The 25841-nt window shown below is 41.1% G+C and overlaps 4 protein-coding genes and 1 non-coding gene across 6 annotated transcripts; 3 read left to right on the plus strand and 2 right to left on the minus strand.

Moving 5' to 3' along the window:
• Positions 1-2372: 2372 nt before the first annotated feature.
• On the minus strand, positions 2373-3227 carry LOC4339696 (oleosin G). Its single transcript, XM_015781915.3, has one exon. It carries the CDS (start codon positions 3170-3172, stop codon positions 2651-2653), a length of 522 nt encoding a protein of 173 aa, XP_015637401.1. The 5' UTR covers positions 3173-3227; the 3' UTR covers positions 2373-2650.
• A 3122-nt stretch (positions 3228-6349) lies between these two features.
• LOC4339697 (mitogen-activated protein kinase 17-like) lies at positions 6350-11974 on the plus strand. 2 transcript variants are annotated; one of them, XM_015781914.3, is made up of 11 exons: positions 6350-6795; positions 7710-8109; positions 8193-8320; positions 8410-8469; positions 8642-8791; positions 9163-9318; positions 9425-9562; positions 9651-9724; positions 9949-10050; positions 11192-11381; positions 11533-11943. In XM_015781914.3, the coding sequence occupies exons 1-11, from the start codon at positions 6523-6525 to the stop codon at positions 11605-11607; spliced, it is 1746 nt and encodes a 581-aa protein (XP_015637400.1). In that variant the 5' UTR covers positions 6350-6522; the 3' UTR covers positions 11608-11943. The 2 variants fall into 2 exon arrangements, with proteins under 2 accessions (XP_015637400.1, NP_001407819.1); NM_001420890.1 differs by having other exon boundaries at positions 6464-6795; positions 11530-11974.
• A 4869-nt stretch (positions 11975-16843) lies between these two features.
• LOC107275455 (homeobox-leucine zipper protein HOX3) lies at positions 16844-19768 on the plus strand. Its single transcript, XM_015783212.1, has 4 exons — positions 16844-16928; positions 17032-17285; positions 18854-18933; positions 19495-19768. Exons 1-4 carry the CDS (start codon positions 16844-16846, stop codon positions 19766-19768), a joined length of 693 nt encoding a protein of 230 aa, XP_015638698.1.
• Positions 19769-20564: 796 nt separating this feature from the next.
• LOC9270681 (probable auxin efflux carrier component 3b) lies at positions 20565-23494 on the minus strand. Its single transcript, XM_015783404.3, has 7 exons — positions 22258-23494; positions 21896-22199; positions 21700-21785; positions 21458-21615; positions 21274-21350; positions 21017-21172; positions 20565-20912 (listed from the first exon to the last, which is right to left on the minus strand). The coding sequence occupies exons 1-6, from the start codon at positions 23336-23338 to the stop codon at positions 21103-21105; spliced, it is 1776 nt and encodes a 591-aa protein (XP_015638890.1). The 5' UTR covers positions 23339-23494; the 3' UTR covers positions 20565-20912; positions 21017-21102.
• Positions 23495-24818: 1324 nt separating this feature from the next.
• On the plus strand, positions 24819-25604 carry LOC9266881 (uncharacterized). The gene is made up of 2 exons (XR_010741221.1): positions 24819-25293; positions 25398-25604. It is a non-coding gene; the product is annotated as an uncharacterized protein (transcript).
• Positions 25605-25841: the final 237 nt, after the last annotated feature.

The raw sequence follows: 25841 nt of genomic DNA on the forward strand, positions 1-25841 counted from the left end.
TGATTCAAATTTGAATTTGAATTCAAATATTTTCTATATATAATATTTTTATGCATCTAAAGTTTATACACCTAAAGTTTATAGATCTAAAGTTTATAAGGCAAAAGTTTACATACCTGATTCAAATTTGAATTTGAATTTTATAAGCCAAAAGTTAAAATAACTGATTCAAATTTGAATTTGAATTCAAATTTTTTTATATAGTATTTCTATACATAAATTTTTCTAACCTTTTATTTTTTAAAAAAAAATTGTGTGGTGCACTGTAGTAGGAAGAGAAGAAGGGCAGTCCTAATGGGCGATCGATCGCCCTGCCAATGGGGGTAGCGATCAGATTCGCTACCCCCCCTCCCCCTTCCCTCCCTCCACCTGGTTTCCTTTTTTGGCACCTTATTACTTTCCTATTTTAGTAAATTTATACGCCTAAAGTTTATATACCTCAAGTTTACACATCTAAAGTTTAGAGACCAAAAGTTTATAAGTCAAAAGTTTATATATCCGATTCAAATTTGAATTTGAATTCAAATATTTTTTATATATAATATTTCTATACATCTAAAGTTTATAGACCTAATGTTTATAGACCTAAAGTTTATATATCTGATTCAAATTTGAATTTGAATTATATCTTATTCAAATTTGAATTTGAATTCAAATATCCGATTCAAATTTGAATTCAAATATTTTTCATATATAGTATTTCTATATATCTAAAGTTTATACACCTAAAGTTTATAGACATAAAGTTTATAGACCTAAAGTTTATATACCCGATTCAAATTTGAATTTGAATTCAAATATTTTCTATATATAGTATTTCTATACATCTAAAGTTTATACACCTAAAGTTTATAGACCCAAAGTTTATAAGTCAAAAGTTTACATACTCGATTCAAATTTGAATTTGAATTCAAATTTTTTATACATAGTATTTCTATACATAAATTTTTCTAACTTTTTGTTTTTTTTATTTTTTTTGTGGTTTACTATAGTATGAAGAGAAGGGAGGAGAGGAGTAGTATAGAGGAGGGAGCGGGCGAGTGATCGCTGGGCGGACGGGGGAGCGATCACCCGCCCATTAGCATTCCCGAGAGAAGAAGGGGAGGAGAAAGGGGGAGAAGAGGGAGGAGGTATTGCCTATAGGGGGAGGGGGGCGGATCTAATCGCTGGGCGATCGCCCTGGCGATCGATTGCCCATTAGCCCCCCCCCTCAATCAGTCAAGCCTGATATATTGATTCTCCAACTGTTAAAACGAAAGTCCTAACGAGCGATTGATCGCTGGCAGTGATCGTTTTTTTTTTCATTTTTTTCTTTTCCTCTTTTATTAAGTTTATACACCTAAAATTTACATATCTAAAGTTTATCCATCTAAAGTTTGTAGAGCGAATGTTTATAAGTCAAAAGTTTATATACTCAATTCAAATTTGAATTTGAATTCAAATATTTTTTATATATAGTATTTCTATACATCTAAAGTTTATACACCTAAAGTTTATAGACTCAAAGTTTATAAGTCAAAAATTTATGTACCCGATTCAAATTTGAATTCAAATATTTTTTGTATATAGTATTTCTATACATCTAAAGTTTACACACTTAAAGTTTATAGACCCAAAGTTTATAAGTCAAAAGTTTACATACCCGTTTCAAATTTGAATTTAAATTCAAATTTTTTTTATATATATAATATTTTTATACATAGATTTTTCCAACTTTATTTTTTAATTTTTTTAAAAATTTATGGTGTAGCAAGAAAAAGAAGGGGAGGGAGGAAGCGGGGAGAGGAGTGTACAGGGATGGGGATCGATCGTTCAGATCGATCGCCCATTAGCCGTTCCCCTGTTAAAATCGTTCAAAACTACCTCATTGTTTAGATGGCGGTTTTGATTTACGGAGTACTTGGTATCCTCGCGGCAGCCTAGTCATCACAAAAGTTTTACAAGAATAGGCCCCACGTGTCATCCCCTCCTCTCCTATCTCTACCCTGTCTCCCTGTTTCTTCTTCGGTCTTCACGGCGGTTCGTGATGCGATGGTTCGGTGTTGTTGCCGGCATGGCGGATGCCCTCTGCTCGACTGGAACTGGTGGGCGCACTGATCTCTGAATGCATCTTCGACTGTTGCACGGAACTGGTTGCGCCGTTGCACGCTGATCTCAGCTCATTTGGTGAGGCAGAATTTGGTTTGTGGCGCCGCTCGCCTCCAGTCCCAACTGAAAAAACATATCAAAACCGCTTCCAATTCAGATTGTTTGGTTAACTTCTTGCTTGTTTAATGCTGTGCCGTTTGCTTCTTCACATCTTTTGCTTTGCGAAAACGATAAAATTTTGGACTTTTCTAGCTAGGTCACATCTCACACGCAAAGAGTCGTCATTGAGCGTAACCTCGAGCTGGGAGGAATTGCGATCGACCATTGCGAGATCGAATCAGGCCAAATGACGAAGATCAATTCAGCCCGGTGCGACGTCTTATGATCCAAACTAAATACAACCCGAGTGACGTACGATCCAGAGAAGAAGAAGATCAAAATACCAAATTAAAGTAGCCTACAGAAGAAGTGAGGAAATCGACAACACAAACACACCGAAGAAGAACGATCACATCTAAGCTGCATGCCACACACCGACACACATGTGGCGCGCGCGGGCGGCTTACGCGCCGGGCGCGGCATCCTTGGCCCGGCTATGCAGGTAGCCGCCGTACTCGCGCGCGTAGTCCTTGACGTGGCTAGCCGTGTCGGCGATCCGGCTGCGCGCGTAGTCCACCCGGTCGGCGCCGACGGGGTGCCTCCCCGTGAAGTAGCGGTACATCCACGTGCCGGCGGCGACGGCGACGACGACGAAGGCGCAGGCGGAGAGCGCGGCCGCGGCGAGCACGAAGAGCGCGACGGCGACGGGCACCCAGATGGGGCTGGTGAGCAGCGCGATCGGCCCCAGGAAGATGAGCGCCACGACGGCGCCGGTGAGCGTGAGCCCGGTCAGGAGCAGGAGGACGGCGCCGGAGACGGCCAGCGTGAGGAAGCCGACCACCTGGGTGGAGTTCGGCGCGTGCGTCTGCACCCGCCGGAGCAGCGTCGTCGACGGCGAGTCCGCCGACGCCGCGGGCGCGTACCCGAGGCGCTGCGCCGCCGTCCGGCCCTCGCCGTGCGCGTGCTGCTGCTGCCGATCTGCCATTCTCGACGTCGATCGACCTAGCTAGGAGGAGAGGATGGCAGCGCTCGCGCGTGATGGGGAAGTGGGCGGAGAGCGAAGGAGTTAAGGTGCGGAGAGGGAGGTGCGCGCGCCGGCACGTGTCGCGGCGACAACCATGCATGCGCGACATGTGTGGGGCGATGACCGAAACCCAACAAACGAAACGAACAGTGGTGGTACTGGTAATAGCGTGCTTTTCACCATGCTCTTCGGATCGATCGGATCCCTTTTTTTCTACCTAGACAAGCGCACACAAGCTGTCTGCTCTTTGTTTATGTCATCAAGAGGGCACGTGTACGTGCCAAGTATGGGATCACCGAGATGAGATCGAGCAGAGCAGGTTATACAATAGTATACTATAAATCAACTATATACATACATATATAAAACATAAAACGTAATGTGTATATAACATGAGAAATTATATATCAATAGTGTGGTGTATATTTGCATATAACTATTATATGTATTGGCTATTAAATTAATTATAGATGATTTTAAGCTAGGAGTGGCTCTACTAAACTTGATCTTAGCCAAGCCGGCACAAGTCACCAGCGACAACGAGTGAGATCGAGCTAGTTCCGGGCAGGAATCCGACGGCGCGTGGAGTAGGCGCCTAGGCGGTGTCCAAAGCGGCAACCCGCAACGATTCATCAGCGAAACCGTGCGGGATGAGTTGTGCTGGGCCTTTTAGTTTCAACTAGAAGACGGCTGGGCTGCCTTTCTCCGCCAACATGCGGCCCAAGAGATGGTGACAGCTGAAACTTGTGCGGTCGGTGTCACCAAGTTGCGAAGGGAGCCGGCAGGGTGCCATGTTCCCTAGGGATTTCTCTATGTATGAAAACAACGTCACTACTCTGTCATTAGCAAACTGCTAATATATTATCCCATCTGGCACAACTACAATGATTGCAACAGCCAACAGGGACTTGTCATGAACATCAGGTAGTAGAGAAAAACCGGACTTGCCATGATTAATGATAAATAAGCTATCAGACTGCAACAATCAGGTACTAATGTCATGACTAATGATAGTATGTCATCTTTTCATCCCAAAATATAATATGTCGTTGAGTTTTCGCATAACGTTTAACCATTTATTTTATTTCTTTAAAAAATATAAATATCTATTATATTATTAAAGAAATAGAAAAAGGAGCCTCCACGTTCGCTCTCATGGCCTAGAAATTCTCACATTAATCGGAGAAAAAGAAAAGGTAGAGTCATATAGAAATACAATTTAGAAATAGTTGAAATTCGAAATTAAAAAATAAGGAATATTAGAAGAGGAGACTAGAGTCCATATAGAAATACAATTAGGAAATAAGTGAAATTCGGAATTAAAAAATAAGGGATACTAAAAGAGGAGACTAGAGTCCATATAGAAATATAATTAGGAAATAACTGAAATTCGGAATTAAAAATAAGGAATATTAGAAGTAGAGGATAGAGTCCATATAGAAATACAATTAGGAAATAACTAAAATTCGGAATTAAAAAATAAGTAATATTAGAAGAGGAGACTAGAGTCCATATAGAAATACAATTATGACATAACTGGAATTCGGAATTAAAAATAAGGAATATTAGAAGTAGAGGATACAGTCCATATAGAAATACAATTAGGAAATAACTGAAATTCGGAAATAAAAATAAGGAATAGAGAAATACAATTAGGAAATAATAGAAATTCGGAAATAAAAATAAGGAATATTAGAAGTAGAGTATAGAGTCCATATAGAAATACAATTAAGAAAAAAATAGAAATTCGGAATTAAAAATAAGGAATATTAGAAGTAGAGTATAGAGTTCATATAGGAATTTAAAACTAACTAAAATTTGGAATAAACATAATAAAATTAAAAGTAGAGTTTAGAGTCCATATAAAAATACAATTTATAAATAACAAAAATTCAAAATTAAGAAAAACATGGGAAGAAGAGTTTAAGGTCAATATAGGATTACAAATATAGGAATACAATTTAGAAGTAACTGAAATTTGAAATTAAAAATTAAAGAATATTGAAAGATGAGTTTAAAGTCCACATAGAAATACAATTAGAAGTAATAAAAATTCAGAAATAAAAATAAATAATATTGGAAGAAAAGCATAGAGTCTATATAGAAATACAATTTACAGAAAATTCGAAATTAACAAAAATATTAAAAGACGAGTCTAGAGTCCATATAGGAATATATATAATTGACAAATAACTAAAATTTGATATTAAAAATAATTAATAACTAACACGTATATAAAATATAATATGAAAATTCAGAAATAAAAATAAATAATATTAGAAGAAGAGCATATAGGCTATATAGAAATACAATTTACAGGAAATTCGGAATTAAAAAAAAAGAAATATTAAAAGACGAGTCTAGAGTCCATATAGGAATATATATAATTTACAAATAACTAAAATTTGATATTAAAAATAATTAATAACTAACATGTATATAAAATATAATATGAATATTACACATTAGTAGTTTTGTAAAGTTATTGCAAAATTTAAAATTATGTTGTTATTTTAATATATTTGAATAATATAATGAGAAAACATATATGCTATTATATGAGAAAATATAAAGATGCTAGCCGCGAAATTTGCACGGGCCACCATGCTAGTTATTTATTATTGTTTCCTCAAAAAAATTATTTATTTTGTTGTGACTTGTTTTATCATAAAAAAGTATAATTTTAATTCATTTACATATTTATACTAAATTAAAATAAATTATAAAAAAACAATAACATCATATTAAGACTTAAGGAGTATTATTCTTGCTGTTTAAAGAATAATCGCTATACGCATCATCATGCAACGCTACTACACTACTCCATGCAGGAGGGTTTGAAAACAGACGGAAAGGGAAAAAAAAAAGAAGAAAAACAACGGTTTCCCATGCTACCGGGCACAGGTTAGTTGGCGTGCCATACACACACAGCAAGAAACGGCGGCGACGTGCTCGCCAGTTAATTCCCGTGCTCTTCCCACCCCCGCACCACCACCACCACCCCCATCACAAACCGCACCGGCGCCGCGAAGCCAAACCGCCAGAGCATTTCCCCCCCGCGCGCGCCGCGCCACGCCACGCCACGCCACGCCGCGCCACGGTGGTCTAGTAGTACGATCTCCTTCTCCCCGCGCGCCTCGCTCGCTGCCGCTGCTGCCCTGCCCCGTGGAGGCCGCGAGACACGCTCCCGCGGCGAGCGGGCGTCCCCAGGCTGCACAGGCATCCCGCCCCCCCCCCCCCCCCCCCCCCCCCGCGCGCGCGGCGCGCGCGGCGTCCCCGATGCTCGACCACCACCGCACGAGGGCCGGTTTATGGGCGGCCGCGCCCGCTCCATCCTACGCTGGCTCCGTCACCACCGCTCCCGCCGCGTCTCCTCCTCTTCCTTCCATCTGACCACCACCGGTGACGACACCGTCAAGGATCTCCACGACCCGCGGCGAGAGGACGCGGAGGGCGACGGGTGGGAGGAGGTCCACGAGGGCCCCGAGTCCGACCCCGAGGAGTACATTGCGTTGGTGTCGGAGGACGCGGGCACGCACCTGCCGGTGCGCACGGAGCCGCGACGCATGGATCCGAGCAAGAAGGTGGGGATGGCCTTCTCTTCTCTTCTCCCCTGAATGCTTTTCTTGGATTCTTGTGGTTTCTTGGATTCCTCTGAACTGTTATTTACTAGTAGTAACTGTTTACTGCATGAATGAATGGTAAATGCTCTACATGGAGTTGCGATCTCTGTTTCATGAGATTGCGTTGTTGCCGGTTAGTGTGGATCTGGTTCCATCTCTCATTTGAACGATACGTTTGCAATCCATGGCATGTTCATTCACATGCTTACATAAGCCAACGCGCGGAATCATTGCTGATGTGATGCTGATATAGTACTTACATGAGTGCTGTCAATTCAGGAATCCAAGATAACCGAGTATGTCAATTCAGGATAACTAAGTATGAATCCAAGATAACCAAGTATGCCAATTCAGGAACCCTTTATTCCAGATAAAGGTAGAGCTTTACGGAAACTAAAGGCATAATTCTGCGGGCAGTAGTTCATATTGGAAAATGGGGCCTACTGCTTTTCTTGCTTCTGTCTCGTTTGGGAAAAACCAAAATTCAGTAACAGCTGCTTTTATTTTGACTTTTCACAATGTACAGATTTATTTTCGTTCTTTCAGAAAAAAAAAGGGGGGGGGGGGGGGGGGAAGGGCGTACAGATAAGGTTTGTCACTGTACTTGGAAGAATCAGATTGCAAAATTTATTGATGCTCGGTCACTATCTAATTTACATATCTAATGCAATCTAAATCTGCATGTCTTTAGTACATTTTACAGTAGTCCTAATGCCCTTGAAGTTCCTTTTCTTATCTGTTGCACATCACATTGTTTGTACCCGGGTGTTTTCAAGGCACAAGGTTTCGTTCCCAAGAAATATGTCATCAACCCGTTCATACCACCTAGCATTCAGTACTGTTACTATAGTGAACTTTACCTTCTTCCATTCCAGGAACCTGACTTCTTCACTGAATATGGTGAAGCAAACCGGTATAAAGTCAGTGAAGTCATTGGCAAAGGGAGTTATGGTGTTGTGGCTGCCGCTGTCGACACCCAGACCGGCGAGCGAGTGGCGATCAAGAAGATCAATGATGTTTTCGATCATGTCTCTGATGCCACCCGCATCCTTAGGGAGATTAAGTTGCTCCGGTTGCTGCGTCACCCAGACATAGTTGAGATCAAGCACATAATGCTTCCTCCTTCAAGGAGGGAATTCAGGGACATTTATGTAATCTTTGAGCTAATGGAGTCAGATCTCCATCAGGTAATAAAAGCAAATGATGATCTCACACCAGAGCATCACCAGTTTTTCTTGTATCAGCTGCTCCGGGGAATGAAGTACATTCATGCAGGTAGTAGATTCCATATAGTAGGAAATCGGTAATTTCTTTTGCTTATGTGGTTGACACGCTCACTTTCTGGTTTCTCTTTGCAGCAAGTGTTTTCCATCGGGATCTTAAGCCCAAGAATATTCTAGCCAATGCTGATTGCAAGCTGAAGGTTTGCGATTTCGGCCTTGCCCGAGTGTCATTTAACGATACCCCATCAGCCATATTCTGGACGGTTAGGCATTTATTAATGTTGAGAAGATATTTCTTAACAATGAACAGCCATATCTTGGCATCTAATGAATTTTCCATGCTTCGTTCTAGGATTATGTGGCAACTAGATGGTATCGTGCCCCAGAGTTGTGTGGCTCCTTTTTTTCAAAGGTAAGGGAATTTCCATTTAACATGGTGATGGCTATATTATTTTTTCTTCCAACATTGTTATATTACTATGATATGTTTGGATCAATGTAGCAACAGTGTTTTGAGAATGTTCTCTTAGACATTGTCGCATTAGGTGATATCTTGATTTATATTTTGTCATTGGCTTTTGCAGTACACCCCTGCAATTGATATTTGGAGTGTAGGATGTATATTTGCAGAGCTGCTTACAGGAAAGCCACTCTTTCCAGGGAAAAATGTTGTGCATCAATTGGATCTCATGACTGATCTACTTGGCACTCCTTCAGCAGAATCCCTTGCTAAGGTATATTCAATCCTTGCAAGCTTGTGCCTTCACTCAAGTGCAATGTATTGACTCCTCACTAGTCTGTGTGTTCACTTCTTTATGCAGAATTCTTCGCAACTATATTTAATATTTAAGCTTGGCATCAGCCTCTGTTTCATATTTCTGTACAAATTTCCTCCAAAATCACTAACAGTGAATCATATAGTTCATATAGTTATTAATGTACTGTTTTGAGTGGTATATTTTCCTGAGCGACTTCATATTGCATTCATAGTGCACAAGGACAGACTCTATTTTCTTCCATGTATTTGTTGTAAAAAAACGAGGTGTAAATTGTAGAAATAATGCATATTGATGTGCTTTACATTCATTTATTGAATGGGTTGCAGATACGGAATGAGAAAGCTCGACGATACCTGAGCAACATGAGGAAAAAGCCTCGGGTTCCTTTTACTAAAAAATTTCCAGGTGTGGATCCTATGGCTCTCCATTTGCTTGAACGCCTTCTTGCTTTTGATCCCAAAGATCGTCCAAGTGCAGAAGAGGTAGGAGTGTTCACAGCCAACTTATGTTGATTGTAAAGACATTCCAGCTTTGAAATGTTGGATACATTGCTATCCTGAATACTGAGATATGGAATTATTATTCAAGGCCCTGACAGACCCCTACTTTAATGGGCTAGCAAACTCTGAACGCGAACCAATAGCACAGCCTATCTCAAAGCTTGAGTTTGAGTTCGAGAAGAGGAAATTGGCCAAAGATGATGTCCGGGAATTAATTTACCGAGAGGTGCCACTGATGAATTCTTTTGTGAATATTACGACAGAGCTGCCACTTGACTCTTTACTGTACTAATATACTTGTTAAATCTCTTTAGATTTTAGAGTATCATCCCCATATGCTGCAAGAATATTTGCGCGGGGGAGACCAGATGAGTTTCATGTATCCTAGGTAACTCCAGTATTTCTTTTACGAAGTTGATCACCTGTTGGCATATTTTATGGTAACTAATTCACTGTTCTGTATTGTTGCATCCCACAAACATAAATCAATATGCTGTATTAAATTAGTGACTTATGCTAAATAATCACACAAAAAAAATTGCTACACGTTAGGTCAAGGACATATTCAAGTGGTAATTCTGATGTCTGTTTATATATGTTGGATCTTGACAGTGGGGTGGATCGCTTCAAGCGTCAATTCGCTCATTTGGAGGAAGGAGTTTCAAAGGGTGAAAAATCCAGTCCACAGCTTCGGCAGAATGCTTCCTTACCAAGGTAATATACAATCACCCCTGAAATATGTCTTTGTATATGTAGTGAGCCAGATAGCAACTGGAGACGGGGACTGCTAATGCGCGGGTGATCGCTGGGACCAATCACCCGCACCCCCCTCCCCTATACGTCCCTCTTCTCCCCCTTCCTCCTCCCTTTTTTCTCTTCCCTACTACAGTACACCACAAAATTGTTTTTAAAAAACAAAAGTTAGAAAAATTTATGTAAAGAAATATTATATATAAAAAAATTTGAATTCAAATTCAAATTTGAATCAGGTATGTAAACTTTTGACTTATAAACTTTGGATCTAAAGTAGGTGTATAAACTTTAGATGTATAGAAATACTATATATAGAAAATATTTGAATTCAAATCCAAATTTAAATCAGATATAATTCAATTCAAATTTGAAACGGGTATATAAACTTTTGACTTATAAACTTTAGGTCTATAAACTTTAGATCTATAAACTTTAGGTCTATAAACTTTAGATGTATAGAAATACTATATATAAAAAATATTTGAATTCAAATTCAAATTTGAATCGGATATATAAACTTTTGACTTATAAACTTTTGGTCTCTAAACTTTAGATGTATAAACTTGAGGTGTATAAACTTTATGTGCATAAATTTACTAAAATAGGAAAGTAATGCGGTGCCAAAAAAGGAAACCAGGTGGAGGGAGGGGGGAACTGATCGCTACCAGTTGGCCCTGGCGATTGATCGCGAATCAGCCTTTCCGACTGGAGACTTCTGAGCTGAATTGTTTGTCTTTTACCAACATCTTCTTAAGGAAGTTTTTTATTCCAACAAGGCAGGGGCATTGATTGTTTAGGCATGTAGCATATGACTAGATGGCATGGTATTGAGTTCAATGTTTTCTGTGCATCTCAGGAGTTCTTTTTTCAGGAATACATATAGGATTTGTGTATCTTTTTATTAAGCCAGGATAGTTAATATGTTACATTTACATGCCTTGAAAAGGAAAAATGATGGGAAGAAGGCAAACAAGAACTAGAAAATGTTAATTCCAAGAGTACAAAAGAGTGATGCGCATCTCAGGAGTAATCAGAAGACCTATAAGTTGAAAATCACTCTTCTGTGCCCTTGGAATTAACATTTTTCTGCGTCTTTTTTCAGGGAAAGAGCAATTGGTAACAAGCATGGAGATGACGAGTACCACGCAAAGCTGAATGTAGGCGAGAAGCCATGCCATGCATCAGTGACAGACGGCATTAGCAAACCGCTCATGAGTGCTCGGAGCTTGTTGAAGAGTGAAAGCATAAGCGCTTCCAAGTGTATTGGTGAAAAACCAAAGCAAGACAGAGATGTAAGTGTAGTATCTCATTCCTGCACCACACATGTCAGGACGGTTCCTGTTTGTCGAGGAAGGAAACAATATATGTTCTAGTCTATCTAATTTTTTATTTACGTAAGATTTAAAATAAAATTTTGACATAAGATAGTCTATTTCTCAGCAGGAGGATTCCCTTACAGAGAGCATGGACGAAACAGCTGATGAGGTCTCAGAAAAGGTTGCTCAACTGAAAACCTGATGATTCCCGTCAAGGTCACAGAATCGATCGGAGTTAGTACAACAGCATGTGTATAGATGCCCTTCCCCAGAAGACGAGAATCCCAGATCAGGACGGTCTTAACCATGATAAAGAGTCTACAACTAATAATACCACAAGTTGTTTTGGTAACCTCTGTTGTACTGTAAATTTTTCCCCCTTCAGTTTTGTGTTTTGACAGCAAACAACTGTCTAACTGACTGGTTAGTTCCTCGTCTTTTCCTCGATGGGACAATCACCGATCCTGTAAAATTTCCTTTCTTTTGATGACAGAATCATACACTGTTTCTATGATATATTCTAAAATTTTGCAGTCAATACAAAGAGATAATACATCCCAGTTTTTACATGTATGGCCGTGTTTAGATTCAAAATTTTTTCTTCAAACTTTCAACTTTTCCGTCACATCAAATGTTTGGACACATGCATAGAGCAGTAAATGTGGAAGGAAAAAAAAATCAATTGCACAGTTTGCATGTAAATCGCGAGACGAACCTTTTGAGCCTAATTACGCCATGATTTGACAATGTGATGGTACGGTAAATATTTGCTAATGACGGATTAATTAGGCTTAATAAATTCGTCTTGCAGTTTACATGCGGAACCTGTAATTTGTTTTGTTATTAGTCTACGTTTAATACTTCAAATGTGTGTCTGTATACTTCAAAAAAAAATTAGCACACGAACTAAACACCGGGAATGCTACCTAGCGATTGAGTGCTAGGGGCGATCCGATTCAATTCCCTCCCTCCACCTAGTTTCCTTTTTTGGCACCGCATTACTTTCCTATTTTAGTAAATTTATGCACTTAAAGTTTGTACACCTCAAGTTTACACATCTAAAGTTTAGAGACCCAAAGTTTATAAATCAAAAGTTTATATATCCGATTTAAATTTAAATTTGAATTCAAATATTTTTGATATATATAGTATTTCTATACGTTTAAAATTTATACATCTAAAATTTATAGACCCAAAGTTTATAAATCAAAAGTTTATATACCCAATTCAAATTTGAATTTGAAATATATACGATTCAAATTTGAATTTGAATTCAAATATTTTTTATATATAGTATTTAGATACATCTAAAGTTTATACACCTAAAGTTTATAGACCCAGAGTTTATAAGTCAAAAGTTTACATACCCGATTCAAATTTGAATTTGAATTATATCCGATTCAAATTTAAATTTGAATTCAAATATTTTTTATATATAGTATTTCTATACATCTAAAGTTTATACACCTAAAGTTTGTAGACCCAAAGTTTATAAGTCAAAAGTTTACCTACCCGATTCAAATTTGAATTTGAATTCAAATATTAGTTTATTGACCCAAAGTTTATAAGTCAAAAGTTCACATACCCGTTTCAATTCTGAATTTAAATTTAAATATTTATGGTGTAGTAGGAAGAGAAAAAGGGGAGGAGGAAGGGGGGAGAGGAGGGAGCGATCACCCACCCATTAGGTGTACCCACTAAACACAGCCTATCCTATGTTATGTTTGCTAAGTTGTCCCACCGCATTGGAGATTTGGAGTTTGAGACGACGGCAAATCGCCAACCACAAAAGTCTCGTTGGTGAGTGACTCGTGGGTCGGCGGCGGAGGAGATGTCACGGGATGCGTGTCGTCGCAAGGATTGGCTCAGTGGCAGGTAGTGGTGGAAACGAGCCGAGCCAAGCCTAGCTCGGCTCGGCTTGTAGTGGCTCGCAACAAACTTGGCTTGGCTTGGCTCGGCTTGGTTAGGAAAACAAGCTAAAACTTGAGCTCGGCTCGGCTCGTTTCTTGGCTCGAGCCAGCTCGAGCTGGCTTGCAAGCCTTCCTGTTGAAATACCTCTTCATATATATTTTGTAATTATTAAAAAAAACAAGAACAAATTATTAACATGTAAAATTAAATTAACTTTATATATTCAAGCCTTCAAAATCTTAATGGTAAATTTGAAGTTGACAAATAATAACGCCATATAAAATAAAATAATCGATATAAACACATAATGGCTTAGGCTCGCGAGCCAAAACAAGCGGCTCGCGAGCTAGCTCGGCTTGGCTCATTTCAGCAATGAGCTGAAAAGGAGGCTTGGGCTTGGCTCGTTTGGCTTACGAGCCGAGCCAAGCCAACCAAGCTCGAGCCAAGCCCGAGCTGAGCTCACGAGCCTGAGCTTTTTTTCCACCCCTAGCGGCAGGTCGCTAATCGCGATCTATCACAGCGTGAAAGTGTGACATAGGTTTGGTGCGGCCCATTAACCTTTGGGTTTTCCACGCGTGGCCCGGGAAAGCCGTTTAAGAGCTTGTTCGTTTTATCCTCTATTTCTAGGCACAATTAGGGCATGTTTGTTTCATAACCATTCCGCCTTTCCAATTTGTTGGAAATGGCAATAATTGACCATTGAATTTTTTTAACCAAAAATTGGCTAGATATTCACTTGCCATTTTTTACAAAAGTTGGCTAGACATTTACTTGCTTTGCTACCAAAAAGTTGGCTAGATATTCACTTGCTTTGCATGGCCAAATTCTTTGCTACAAATCACACATGACTATATTTTTTTTGCATTTCTAAAATTTTGGCTTGGCTAGGTTTGGGTACTAACCAAACAAATTACATATTAATAAGTCAGTAATTACTACCATTCTACTAAAAAATAACCCACACTTTTATTTCACTGAAGAATAATGGCATTCACATAAACATACTTGCATGTGGTTCACCTTTAGGCATTGATTGTTCAACTTAAAATTGTCATTATAAAACAAGTAAATAATATTAATCCAAACCAACCAAACGATATCTATCACCTCCCAGATTTAGGAGAATTTATTGAAGAAAGAAAATATTGAACCATTTCACTAACGGGTCATTCCCCCCGGAAATAAAGTGCATCCATGTATAACTCTCAGCACCCTCCCATAAAGCCAACCACTTCAGCCACCTTCTCCTTCACCTTAGCTCTTCTTCCGACCCATCCCTTTCCACCAGGACTTTGTTTTCCTTGCAATCGATTGGTGGAGCCTATGGGAATCTTGAAGTGTTGTTTCTATCTATGATATGTAAAATTTTGCAGTCAATACGAGAGGAGGCGGAGATGTCATGGGACGCACGTGTCTGGTGACAGTATGCATGCACCGTCGCAGGGATTTGCTCGATAAGTGGTGACTAGCTAGTCGAATCCGTCACAATCTATCAAAGGAAGTGGATGTGAATACTAACACATGGAATAGGTTGGTGCGGCCTATTGACCTTAAGTTTTTTGTGCACTGTCCTTGATTAGGTTCAGGCCCTGCTTGCGGTTGGGATCCTTGTGCGAGCCAACTCCAAACGACCCATGATGGAGAAGGCCATAAGGCCAAAGGCCCACTTGTGTCATGGCAGGAGGGAAGCCGCTTAAATGGGCTTTACGGTTCCCTTCCTTCTTCCCCCCCCCCCCCCCCCCTCTCTCTCAATGGGATTTTACACTGAGTAGGTAAAACGAGTTACTCGTTGATTGGTATCATGTCTAGGCGTTTTTCCCCCATTTCATTTGAAGGCAAGTAGGCAACTTCTAGACACACCACGCCCATAGAAAAAAATTTCTAGGCGCGTCTTGAAACTTTATTTTAGTTTTATGAATAGGTTGAGCAAAATTAATGCATCCAAAAAAGAAGCATAGCCAATATAGCTACCCATAAAAAAGGATAGAATTGAAAAGATATGCATAGCCATTATAGCTACCCCTAAAAAAGGATAGGAACGAAAATATAGATATGCTCAGATGCATCAAATTAATCACTACATCATCTCATTGAAGGATCTTTTTAAGCAAATTAAGTTTATGATATATAGATCCATGTGTGTATAAGTTAAATAATCTCTATTGATTTCTTAAAAGCCATCTTACTTTTATTCCATGAGAACAAATGAAATTTCTCTCTAGATTAATATATATATACTCTGTCCGTAAAAAAAATGCAACTCTATCATTCAAATTTTGTGGGAAAAATTCAAATTATATAGTACTACTTTTCCTCTAACTACTCTTATCAAATTTCTCTCCACCTTACCCCAATGGCCCAATCACCCATTATTTTACGAGGGACATCCAAGTCATTTTTCCTACACTACTATTTTACTCCCCTCCGGTTCCATAATTTGATGTTTTAAACAAGGTTGAGGTTAAATTTTATAACTTTGACTAACAATAACTTTATATATATATATATATATATATATATATATATATATATATATATATATATATATATATATATATATATATATATATATATATATATATATATATATATATATATATATATATATATATATATATATATATATATATATATATATATGTCTTACAAATAACTATAATAAAAGTGAAAATGTATTTATTTATTATATATATTATAATAAAAATATAGTCAAAGATATATTTTAGATACCGTATTATTGTCTAAAACGTTAAGAATTATAGAACTAGAGGGAATGTAAAAAAAAATGCTGCAATTGCATTGTTTTTCTACTCCTTTTGGGACAAAAGGAGAAGATGCAAATCATTTTTGGTCACACTTCTTCTTCTTTTTTTTCGGCAATGGCAAGAATTGGCCATTGCCAATTTTTTGTACCAAAAAGTTGGCTAGACATTTGCTTACCTTTTTTTTTTACCAAAGTTGGCTAGACATTTTCATTTGCTTTGCTACCAAAAGTTGGCTGACATTCACTTGCTTTGCAATACCATTTTTTTTCTACAAATCAAACACATGACTATTTTTTTTGTCATTGCCAAAAATTGGCAATTAAATATTTATAAAATTCAAAACAATATTAATAAGTCAATGATTACAGCTCCACTTAAAAATTTTCACACTTTTATTTCACCAGAGAATAATTGCATTCACATAGACATACTTGTATGTTGTTCACCTTTAGGCACTGATTGTTTTACTTAAAAACTTCATTATAAAATGAGTAAATAATATTAATCCAAGCCAAACAAGATATATCTATCACCTCCCAAGTTTAGGAGAATTAATTGAAGAATGAAAATAGTGAACCATAACGTCAACGGATAATTTCTTACCTAGAAATAAAGTGCATCCACGTATAACTCTCAGCACCCTCCCATAAAACCAACCCCTCCAGCCACCTTCTCCTTCACCAATGCGCCTAGCCGTCTTCCTTAGCTCCTCTTTGGACTCATCCGTTTCCACCAGATCCCCACGTTCCTTGCAATCGATTGATGGAGCCTATGGGAATCCTGAAGTGCCCTTCCAGCTTGAAGCTCTCCGTTGCTGTTCCTGGTCATGCCCTCAACCCCTTCTCTGGTAAGTTCATAATGCAACCAAACACGCGCAAAACATTAATTTCATTTTATCGCCATGCCACCAAAATTGTTGTATGGGTGAATTTTTGCATGTGTATATGCAGATGGCGGTAGTGGTAGTGGTAGTGGTAGTGGTAGTGGGTGCAACAACAATAACACAAGAGAACTGGGTATCCACTTGGACTTGGACCGCCCGTATGCAAGAGAAGAGCTACCGCAGCAAGGTGGCAGCATGGAGGTGCAGAAAGGGGAGGAGAGAGGCGGTGTTAGGCACAATAGCTCCAACCATAGGCGGCTTTCTAGGGTGCAATCCAAGCAACTTGATGAATTTTATCGTGTAAATCACACAGTTGATTCCGTAAGCATGTTTCTTTTTTCAATATTTAAAATCACCACAGCCTTTCGAGTTATTAGTTCATTAATATTTGAAATATAGTAGATTAGGAATTAGATCTATATGTGAAGAATGGATTTAGAAACCATTAGATCAAGCAAGTTAAACTTTATCACTAGTATTTTGTACAACCATATGCATGTGCTTGAATTTTTCATCGAATATTTGTTTTGATAGATCACACGTTACTACACACTAGTCACCAATATATGTAAAGCAGAGGTTATTATTGTGAATATTATAAATATTAAAAAATAATAATACACCAAATATTGGTTATTTGAATTTTGTTAATATATATATTTTTTTTCAAAGTTCTAAGTATTTTTTATTTATAGTTCAAAAGAAATTAGTTGCAATATGATATATAAGGTCCATCCTAAATAAGAAATCTTATGTTATTTTCCATTTTCTTAAGTTGAGAATTTTAAGTTTCTATTCAGTATTGTATTAATCTTTACTCGTATAAAAGGACTCCAATGGATAGCCATATATAACCATTGTAACTTTTAGATATTAAGCTATGAACTTTCTAATATTAGATAACAACTAATCGGATAGCCATATATAAAATTAAATCAAGATGAGTCTTCTCTATATGAAAATGTGAATAACATAAGTCTTCTCTACACGAAAATGTGAATAACATAAGTCCTATCTATATGAGAATGTGAATAACATATTTCATGAAAAATATGCTTTTATTTATTTTAGAAAATAATATGGTATTTTTTTTCCTTTTACCTATAGCAAAGCATGGGTATTTAGCTAGTTTAACAGAGATTCAGAATTGATAAGCATCAAACTGCATATGTTAAGAGATTTCAATTGTAGATTTTTCACGATTTAAAATAATTCAAGACTTTATAAATAACTTATATCAACTTATACTTTGTTTTGAGTCTCTATATATCATTTTTATGATTAGAATTATGAAATTAGAAATTGATAAGGAAGATGTTTATCAATTTATAGCCCCAATTATATCTTTTCAGTAATCTAATAAGAAATTAGAATTAAGCAATATTGAATCGTACATGGTTTGGGAGCCTCGATTATAACTTATACATGATTCTACTCAGTTTTTGAGAGTTATAGCTTTTTCATGATTTAATAATTTTAAAAGTTCACAGTTAATTAATATCGAGTTGTGTTCGCTTTGGAGTCTTAATTATAGCGTGCTTTTCCATAAGTTTGATTGACTGCCATGATAATTCAATCCACCCCACCCAATCACCATTTTTTTCCTAGTTAAGATCAAAGCTCTCTCAAAGTCTCCAATTAAAACAAGTATAGACAGATTTAGTTAACTTCTTATTTTGCAATACAAGGATACAACTGGTGTTTGTCTTTGTATTGCTACAATGCTATACTAGAGTTCATGATGCTTGCTTGTACTGAACTAAACACAGGTCGAGCAGTTCGTACTTGCCTTGACCGTTTTTTTTTTTTCAAATAATTAGTAGCTCGATTGTTCATTGTCAATGGAGACCAGTCACTTACGCTCTAGGAAATTAATGGAACATTTTCAGAAACAAAAGAAGGAGTTGGCAGATCGACTGAATCTTCGGATAAGTCAGGTGGATGCTTGGTTCCGCAACCGCAGGTTAAGGTAATTAGAAGTTTTTTCAATGCTCTCACTAATTAGAATGTTCAGTCATACTCATTCTTTCTTACATATATGCGTAATTCTAGTTCTGGTTTTCTCTTGTTCTGAAGGTTAAGCTTATATCACCTTTAACAAAAAGAGAGATAAATCTCTTTGTTTTTCTTTAACGTGATAAATCTAGATTGAGCCGTGCAATGGTCTAGACTTCCATTCTAAACTCTGAACCTTTTATTTTAAAAACTCATGTCTGAACCATTGCACAGCTCTACGCCGTGTAATCCTTAGATCCTCTACCATAATGTTACTATCTTTACAGTCATTATTATGTGGGTCTCACCTTTCTATTACCCCACATGTCGGTGTCTGTAGAGGATGTGAACCCAATGATTCCAGTAAGAAAGCCCTTACTAGTTTTCACAAACAGCAGTACAAATCAGTTAGCAGTGTAGAACAAGTTCAGAGTTCATCATCCGCCCCAGTGACTGTTATGCTATTACTAGTAATACCTTTCAGATTAATCTTCACAAACCTACAGTAAGTGTGATGTTGCTACTACCTGCTCAGGTCGAAGCAGAAATCCACGGAGATGGAGTGCGCCTATCTGAAGGAATGCTTCAACAAACTGAAAGAGGAGAACCACCGCCTCCAGCTCCAGGTTGAGCAGCTCAGGTCAACGAGCTTGCAGCTGCAGCTGCAGCTGCAACTCCACAGCGAGCGAGTCGCCACAGCTCCCACTGGACAGCAAGCCGGCACTTCTGCGGCTGCTCGCATCTTCACTTTGCCTTTGTCCGGATACAACCCTTCCAGGGGGACTTGGTTCTCGCCAAATGCACACTGATCATGTGCTCATGCCAAGAACACAAGAGGGATGCTACAAGATTCGTCGCTGTCATGATCAACTGATAAAAAAAACCTGATAAGTCACAGCCATCTTGTAGGACATTGATGAAGAATGAGCTTGGGAAGATTAGCGTCGATGGGAATTGGATACTGTTTACCTTTTTTTTTTTCACCGGGCCGGCGTGGCCAAGAATTTAGTGCTTTATTTCTTTTGAAACCTGTCGTTCTTCGTCGTTGATCATGAGGGCTGACTATTGCTAGATCAGCTTCAGTTTAGCCTGTCATTGTTTTTGCTTTGAACAATCATTAGCCAGTCATGTTTTTGTTTTATCTCTCTCTTGACCGACAGATTTTGTGGTTCTGCTTGCCTCGGAAAAGAACAAACATTTTTGGTTAATCTCTGAACAACTGAACGTTCAGTACTACGAGTCAACTTTTATATACTCTGCTGGAGTATCTATACTTTCTATAAAGTTATAACCCACTATCTCTAAAGCTTAACATGCAACCATGCCACATCATCACCCACTAACAATAATTACATATTCAACCTCATGCAAGCATGAAAGAGCATCTGCAATCTATTTAATTCTACAAATTAACATGCAAAGCATATTCAATCACCACCTCTCACATCATTTCCCCAATAGTTTTACAAATCTCTTTATCATTTTTATATTATTTAATATATACTTATCAACATGTTCTACATTAAAGTGCGAATATCATTTGTTTCATGGTAAATATTGATAAGCCCTAAGATTTGATTATTTTTTTTTCTTTTTACTCCTAGCTGAATTGTAACGAAAAAATAATATTGAAAATTACTTAGTAATTCCCGAAGCAAAGCGCGGGGAATCCCTAGTTACAAAAATCCTCTGTTGAGAGTCGAGACTACAAATGGCCAAAAAAAAAAAAAGGTCTGCAAGGATCGAATCAGAAGAACACGGAAAGAGATATGTGCAGTGAACAACTAAAACATTGATTCAGCTCAGTCAAAAAAAAAACATTGATTCAGCTGTTGTTTTCGCTTAAGTTATTCCATTGGTCCAGCAGTCGGCAACAATCAGATGGTAAGCTCTTCAAATCTACCGCTCTCAGCCAAGGAGTTCCATTGAGCAATGCTAAGTTAGCAGCTGCAACTGCACGAACAGTTCACACATGATCAGAAATGATTTACAGTCATCTAAGAAAAAAGTGAATTACAATTTGTTTAGACTAATCAAGCGTAAGCGTAGGTACATACGTTAGAACATGTGTCGTCCATCCACGGTTCTGCACCATCCGGATCTTTGCCATGTGTAAGATTTTGTACTACCGTTCCTGATCAGTTCATAGTAGCCCAAGAATAATATAGTAGACCAAGGTGATGGGGAGAGCTATTAGCATGCCAAATATGACCCTGAAAGCGATGAAAATGTTGATACATTCAGAATCTTGAAGGCTTGAACAGTTTGCAGTCATGTAATACTTGCAATTTTCAGGGTAACTCTGCTGACTTACAAAGTGCAAAGGATGGTAGCGTGGAGGTTGTATTCCTTAGCGAACACAAATGGCACAATTCCTTGTGGCAGGGCGGCCTAACAAACATTCAGTGCATTCGTAATCAGCGTCTTGATTTGGCTCACCGTTTAAACCCAACCAAAAATACAAGGCAGTTTCAGAGATCATCGAGACATCGACTCACCTGAACAATGGCGATACGCAAGAGCGTGCCTCGGATGCCGACGGCGGCGGACGCGGCGGCCATGATGGCGGGGCCGAAGAAGAAGCGGACGCCCATGCTGGCCGCCGCGACGGAGTAGCCGCAGGCGATGATCTTCGGCTGCGTGGCCATGAACAATCCTGAACGGAAGGTTCAGTTTAGAGATCTGCACTTCTCTGAACCAAATACAGTACTAGAACAGATGGTGATGGAACTGAACTCACCTAAGCTAAACATGGCCATGCCTAACCCTGCATCGGAGAGAATGGAGATTGATTTGGCTACTATGATTGGCATCGTGATGTGGAACCTGCACCAATGCGAAATTGCCCATTACAGCATCAACGCTGAACTGACAAACAATCAGAAATTCTGAATCCAATTTCCAGCGAACTGATCGACCAGGTGAGCTTGCTTTACCGGAACGCGATGAGCGACCAGGTGAGGCCGATGAGGCTGGCGTACGTGTTGGGGTTCCGGATCAGCCGGCGCCAAACCGTAGTGAGGATGAGCCGCAGCATCACGCCGGCCGGCGCGTTCTGCTGCCCTCTCGCCCGCTCCGCGCCCGCTGCGCCGCCGCCCTTCGTCGTCGTAGTCACCGCCGTCGTCTGCTGCTCCGTCTTGGCGCCGGCCTCCAGCTTCGCTAGCTCGTCCTGCCCGCCCACGGCCTTGTTGAAGCTCGCCGCGCGCTCCCCGCCCGTCGCTCCCGGCGGCGGTCGGATAACTGAGGAACATAATGTAAGGTGTTTGTTGGATTGATCAAGAGGAGGTTGGAGACTGACCTCTCGACGAGGCAATGGATGGCGCGTCGGAGGGGACAAGCCGGCGCGTCTCCCGGCCGCTGCGGAACACCGGCAGGCCGGTGACCTCCGACGCGGCGGAAGCGCCGGAGCTCCACTCGATCATGTGCGTGTCCTTGAGGTCATTGGTGGGAGCCACGGTCGCGGATGCTCTGGCCCGCGCCGCCGCGTGCTCGTCGAAGCTGGACGGCCTCGGGGTGTGCTGCCTCGACGAAGAGTGCAGCGAGAAGAGGTCCGCGGCGCCGAAGCTGGACGCGCGCAGCGCGCTGTTGGGCGGCTGGTGACCAGGGATGTCGGCGAGGGTGAAGGTGGAGCCCCTCGGGGTGGCGTTCCGCGACGAGCTGATCGAGTAGATCTCCACGCCGGTCAGGTTCGACGCGCGCGGCGTGGCGGCGGCGGCGGCGGACCGCCTCGACACCGACGAGCGGCACACGACCATGCGCAGCCTCCCGTCGGGCGCCACCTCGGCGTGCGCCTCCGCCTGGCTGCCCTCGAGCGACACCACGTCCGGGTCGACGTGCACGGCGGCGATGGACGCCGCGGTGTCCGGGAACTGCGCCGCGATGAGCACCCGCGCGGCGCGGAACTCGAAGAGGAAGAGCAGGAGCGTGTACCAGACGATGGACTGGAGCACGACGATCTGGACCATGAGGTCGCCGGAGTAAGGGCCGTACATGGAGACGAGGAGCGGGATCCCCATGACGAGCGTGTTGGGGAGGGTGGAGACGGAGAAGAGCGTGATGGAGCAGTCGAGCGGCGGCCACGCCGGGGGGACGAAGCGCGCGGGGAAGCGCGACCACGCGGCGAGCGCGGCGAGGACGAGCACCTTCTGCAGGGTGTCGGCGGCGACGAAGCGGAGGTTCATGGCGTAGGGGTCGCTGGAGGAGATGAAGTGGAAGGAGAGGAGCGGGACGGCGATGACGGCGACGAAGCGGTTGATGCCGGAGCACTGCTCCGGCGTGAGGACGCCCCACCACCGCACGGAGCCGTACGCCACCATCATCGCCACGTACAGCGGCACCACCGCCGACAGCACCATGTACAGCTCGTGCCACGATATCATGGCGGCGGCGGCCGATCGCCGGTCTGGGAGCAGCTGATCGATCTGTTTCCTGCGATGCGATCGAGAGGAGCAGCGTGCGATTAGTGTGTTGCTGTTACATGCAGAGAGTGAGTATTGCGGCGCGCGATGCCGCGATGGGATATAAAAGTACGCTGTCCCGGGCTCCCGGCCTCCTGCGCGCTTTGACTGGTTCTCTTCGAGGTATGTCCGTATGTGACACAAATTTTGCTCTGGTGGAGAACTCCACGGAGCAACTGAACCTCGTGGCACTGCTTCAAAAAAAAAAAAAAACTCGTGGCACAGATATGGCTACGTAGCCAAATCTAGTAATCTCGAAATAAGTTTATTTTTTTATTCTTTTTTGTCTTTAAATAATTTGTTTTTAGCAATTATTATATCGAAGTTTATAAAAGTATGACATAATTAATTGTATTGTATGTAGATGAAGAAATTAATAATTATATTGAAATTTGATAAATTAGATGTATTATAGGTTTTTATTAGTACGTGCGAGATAGATGAAAATGAAATTTATTTTAAGGCTGTGTTTAGTTTACACTTAAGTTTGGAAGTTAAGTTAAAATTGGTACGATGTGATAGAAAAGTTACGTGTGTATAAAAAATTTGATGTGATGAAAAGTTGAAAGTTTGAAAAAAAAAACTTTGAAACTAAACAGGGCCTTAGACGGAGGGATTGGCAGTAGACACGGCTAGTGTACACATTTTGCAATGAATTTTTCCGAAGAAAAACCACTGTAGATGTGTCAGTCCAGTCGTCTGTAGATGGTCTAGTGGCCGTTATGTGTGCTGTCACGTCAGGCCGGCGGGGTGCACCTCGAAATGCCGTGCAATTTTGGATGGACTCATGGCATGCGAGGCATTGTCAGTGTGGCTGGTACAGCCCGTGCAGATGCAGCTGATCCGATGGCCTCGCAGGCTGGCAGGCTCTTTTCAGGCAGCAGTGCAGCACCGGCCTAGTATGCAGTCTCCAAATCCCACGAGGCCGCAAGAAGGCAGCCCGCAAACTCGGCCCATACAAATGCTGAACTAGTTATCGGCCCAAGAGCAGTAAAACGCTTCTTTCAGCGCTTCCGGCCCAGGAGCCTCAAATCACACCTCAGACTCGAACATGAATTGGGTCGCGCTACCAACTGCGCTTTGCTCTACACTTACTCCTATCAAAGCAAGACCCTCACTTTGGCATCGCAGATTTGCGGCGTCACATGGCTGCCGCGGCTTGGCTTCTCTCCGTTGTGTCGCACACGAAGAGTGCCGCTCCGTACTTTCTACTTGCAGTAGAAATCAATCTGATCCGTAGATCTAGTTATATCCAAAGGCTCAGATCTTTTTATACTCCACCTCAATTTATAGTACTAGAAGTGTGGAGGGTCATTATTGTCCAAAGAAAAATAAGCGCTCATGGGTAAAATAGTACTTTCATCCTTTTCTTTTAACCCTACCCCCCTCTACGTTGCCGGCCGCTCGCCCTCCCCTCGATCAACCGGCGTCGCGCCGCCGCCTCGCTTCCGCCGCCACCGCCACTGCCTCTGCCGCTTCACTTCTCGTCTGGACGACGCCGGCCTCCTCCCCCAATCGCAGCCGCCGCCGCTCGCTTCTCCTCTGGAGTCTGGACAAACTCCTCGTTCCCACGTGTCCCCATCGTTCCCCGTCCCTGCTGCCTCCTCTCGTCCCCGATCCCAGTCCCCAGAGGCGTCAATCGGAAGGAGCTCGAGGGCGGCGCCGACTCCGCGTGCAAGACCTGCACGATCCACCAGCGCCCAAGCTTCGTCCTCTCAGTCTCCTGCGCCGTTCGTCCTTCCGTCCCCGCCATCGCTGCCTCAGGTCATCCCTGCCGTGGCCGAGCGGCGGTGGTTGGGCAAAATGGTGGCAGATCCGCGACTAGATGCCGGTGAGGAGGTTGCGGATCAGCCTTCTTTCATCCCATCACACAGGAGGTAACGACGTAACGTCCTGTTCTTTCATTTACTCTCATGCAGATCAGTTTTTGCCCCATTCCGTGTTGAATGGTGTGGTTGAATGTTTTGTTCTCAATTATCAGAAATTAGAGGCAAACCAGATGCAAAGCGAGGTCCAAGGAGTGCAAAGCAAGGTCCAAAGGAGTGCTGTCCCATATTACCTTTGTGCGTTCTTTGATGTTGGCTTGAAATCTGGGATAAAGTTGTAATCTTTGTACATAAGTTGGGACCTTGAATTATATTGTGCAATTTTAGAAGTCATGATTTTATCTGACTTCAACCGTGCTTTACATGCTTGCTCATGCCTTCTTTGATGTTTGGCTCGAAATTGGGATAAAATTGTACTTTATAAGTCAAGGGGCATCCGGCTGGGCAGAGACAGATAACCATGGAGCGGGAATCAAACAAACACAATTTTCCATACTGAAGATTTTTCACATAAATTGCAAATTATACTTTAATTTAGTTATACCATAACAATTGATAAGTCAAGGGGCACCAGCAGCATCGACAGTTCACGATGAACA

The sequence above is a fragment of the Oryza sativa genome, chromosome 5, assembly GCF_034140825.1.
Source record: "Oryza sativa Japonica Group chromosome 5, ASM3414082v1".
NCBI lineage: Eukaryota > Viridiplantae > Streptophyta > Magnoliopsida > Poales > Poaceae > Oryza > Oryza sativa.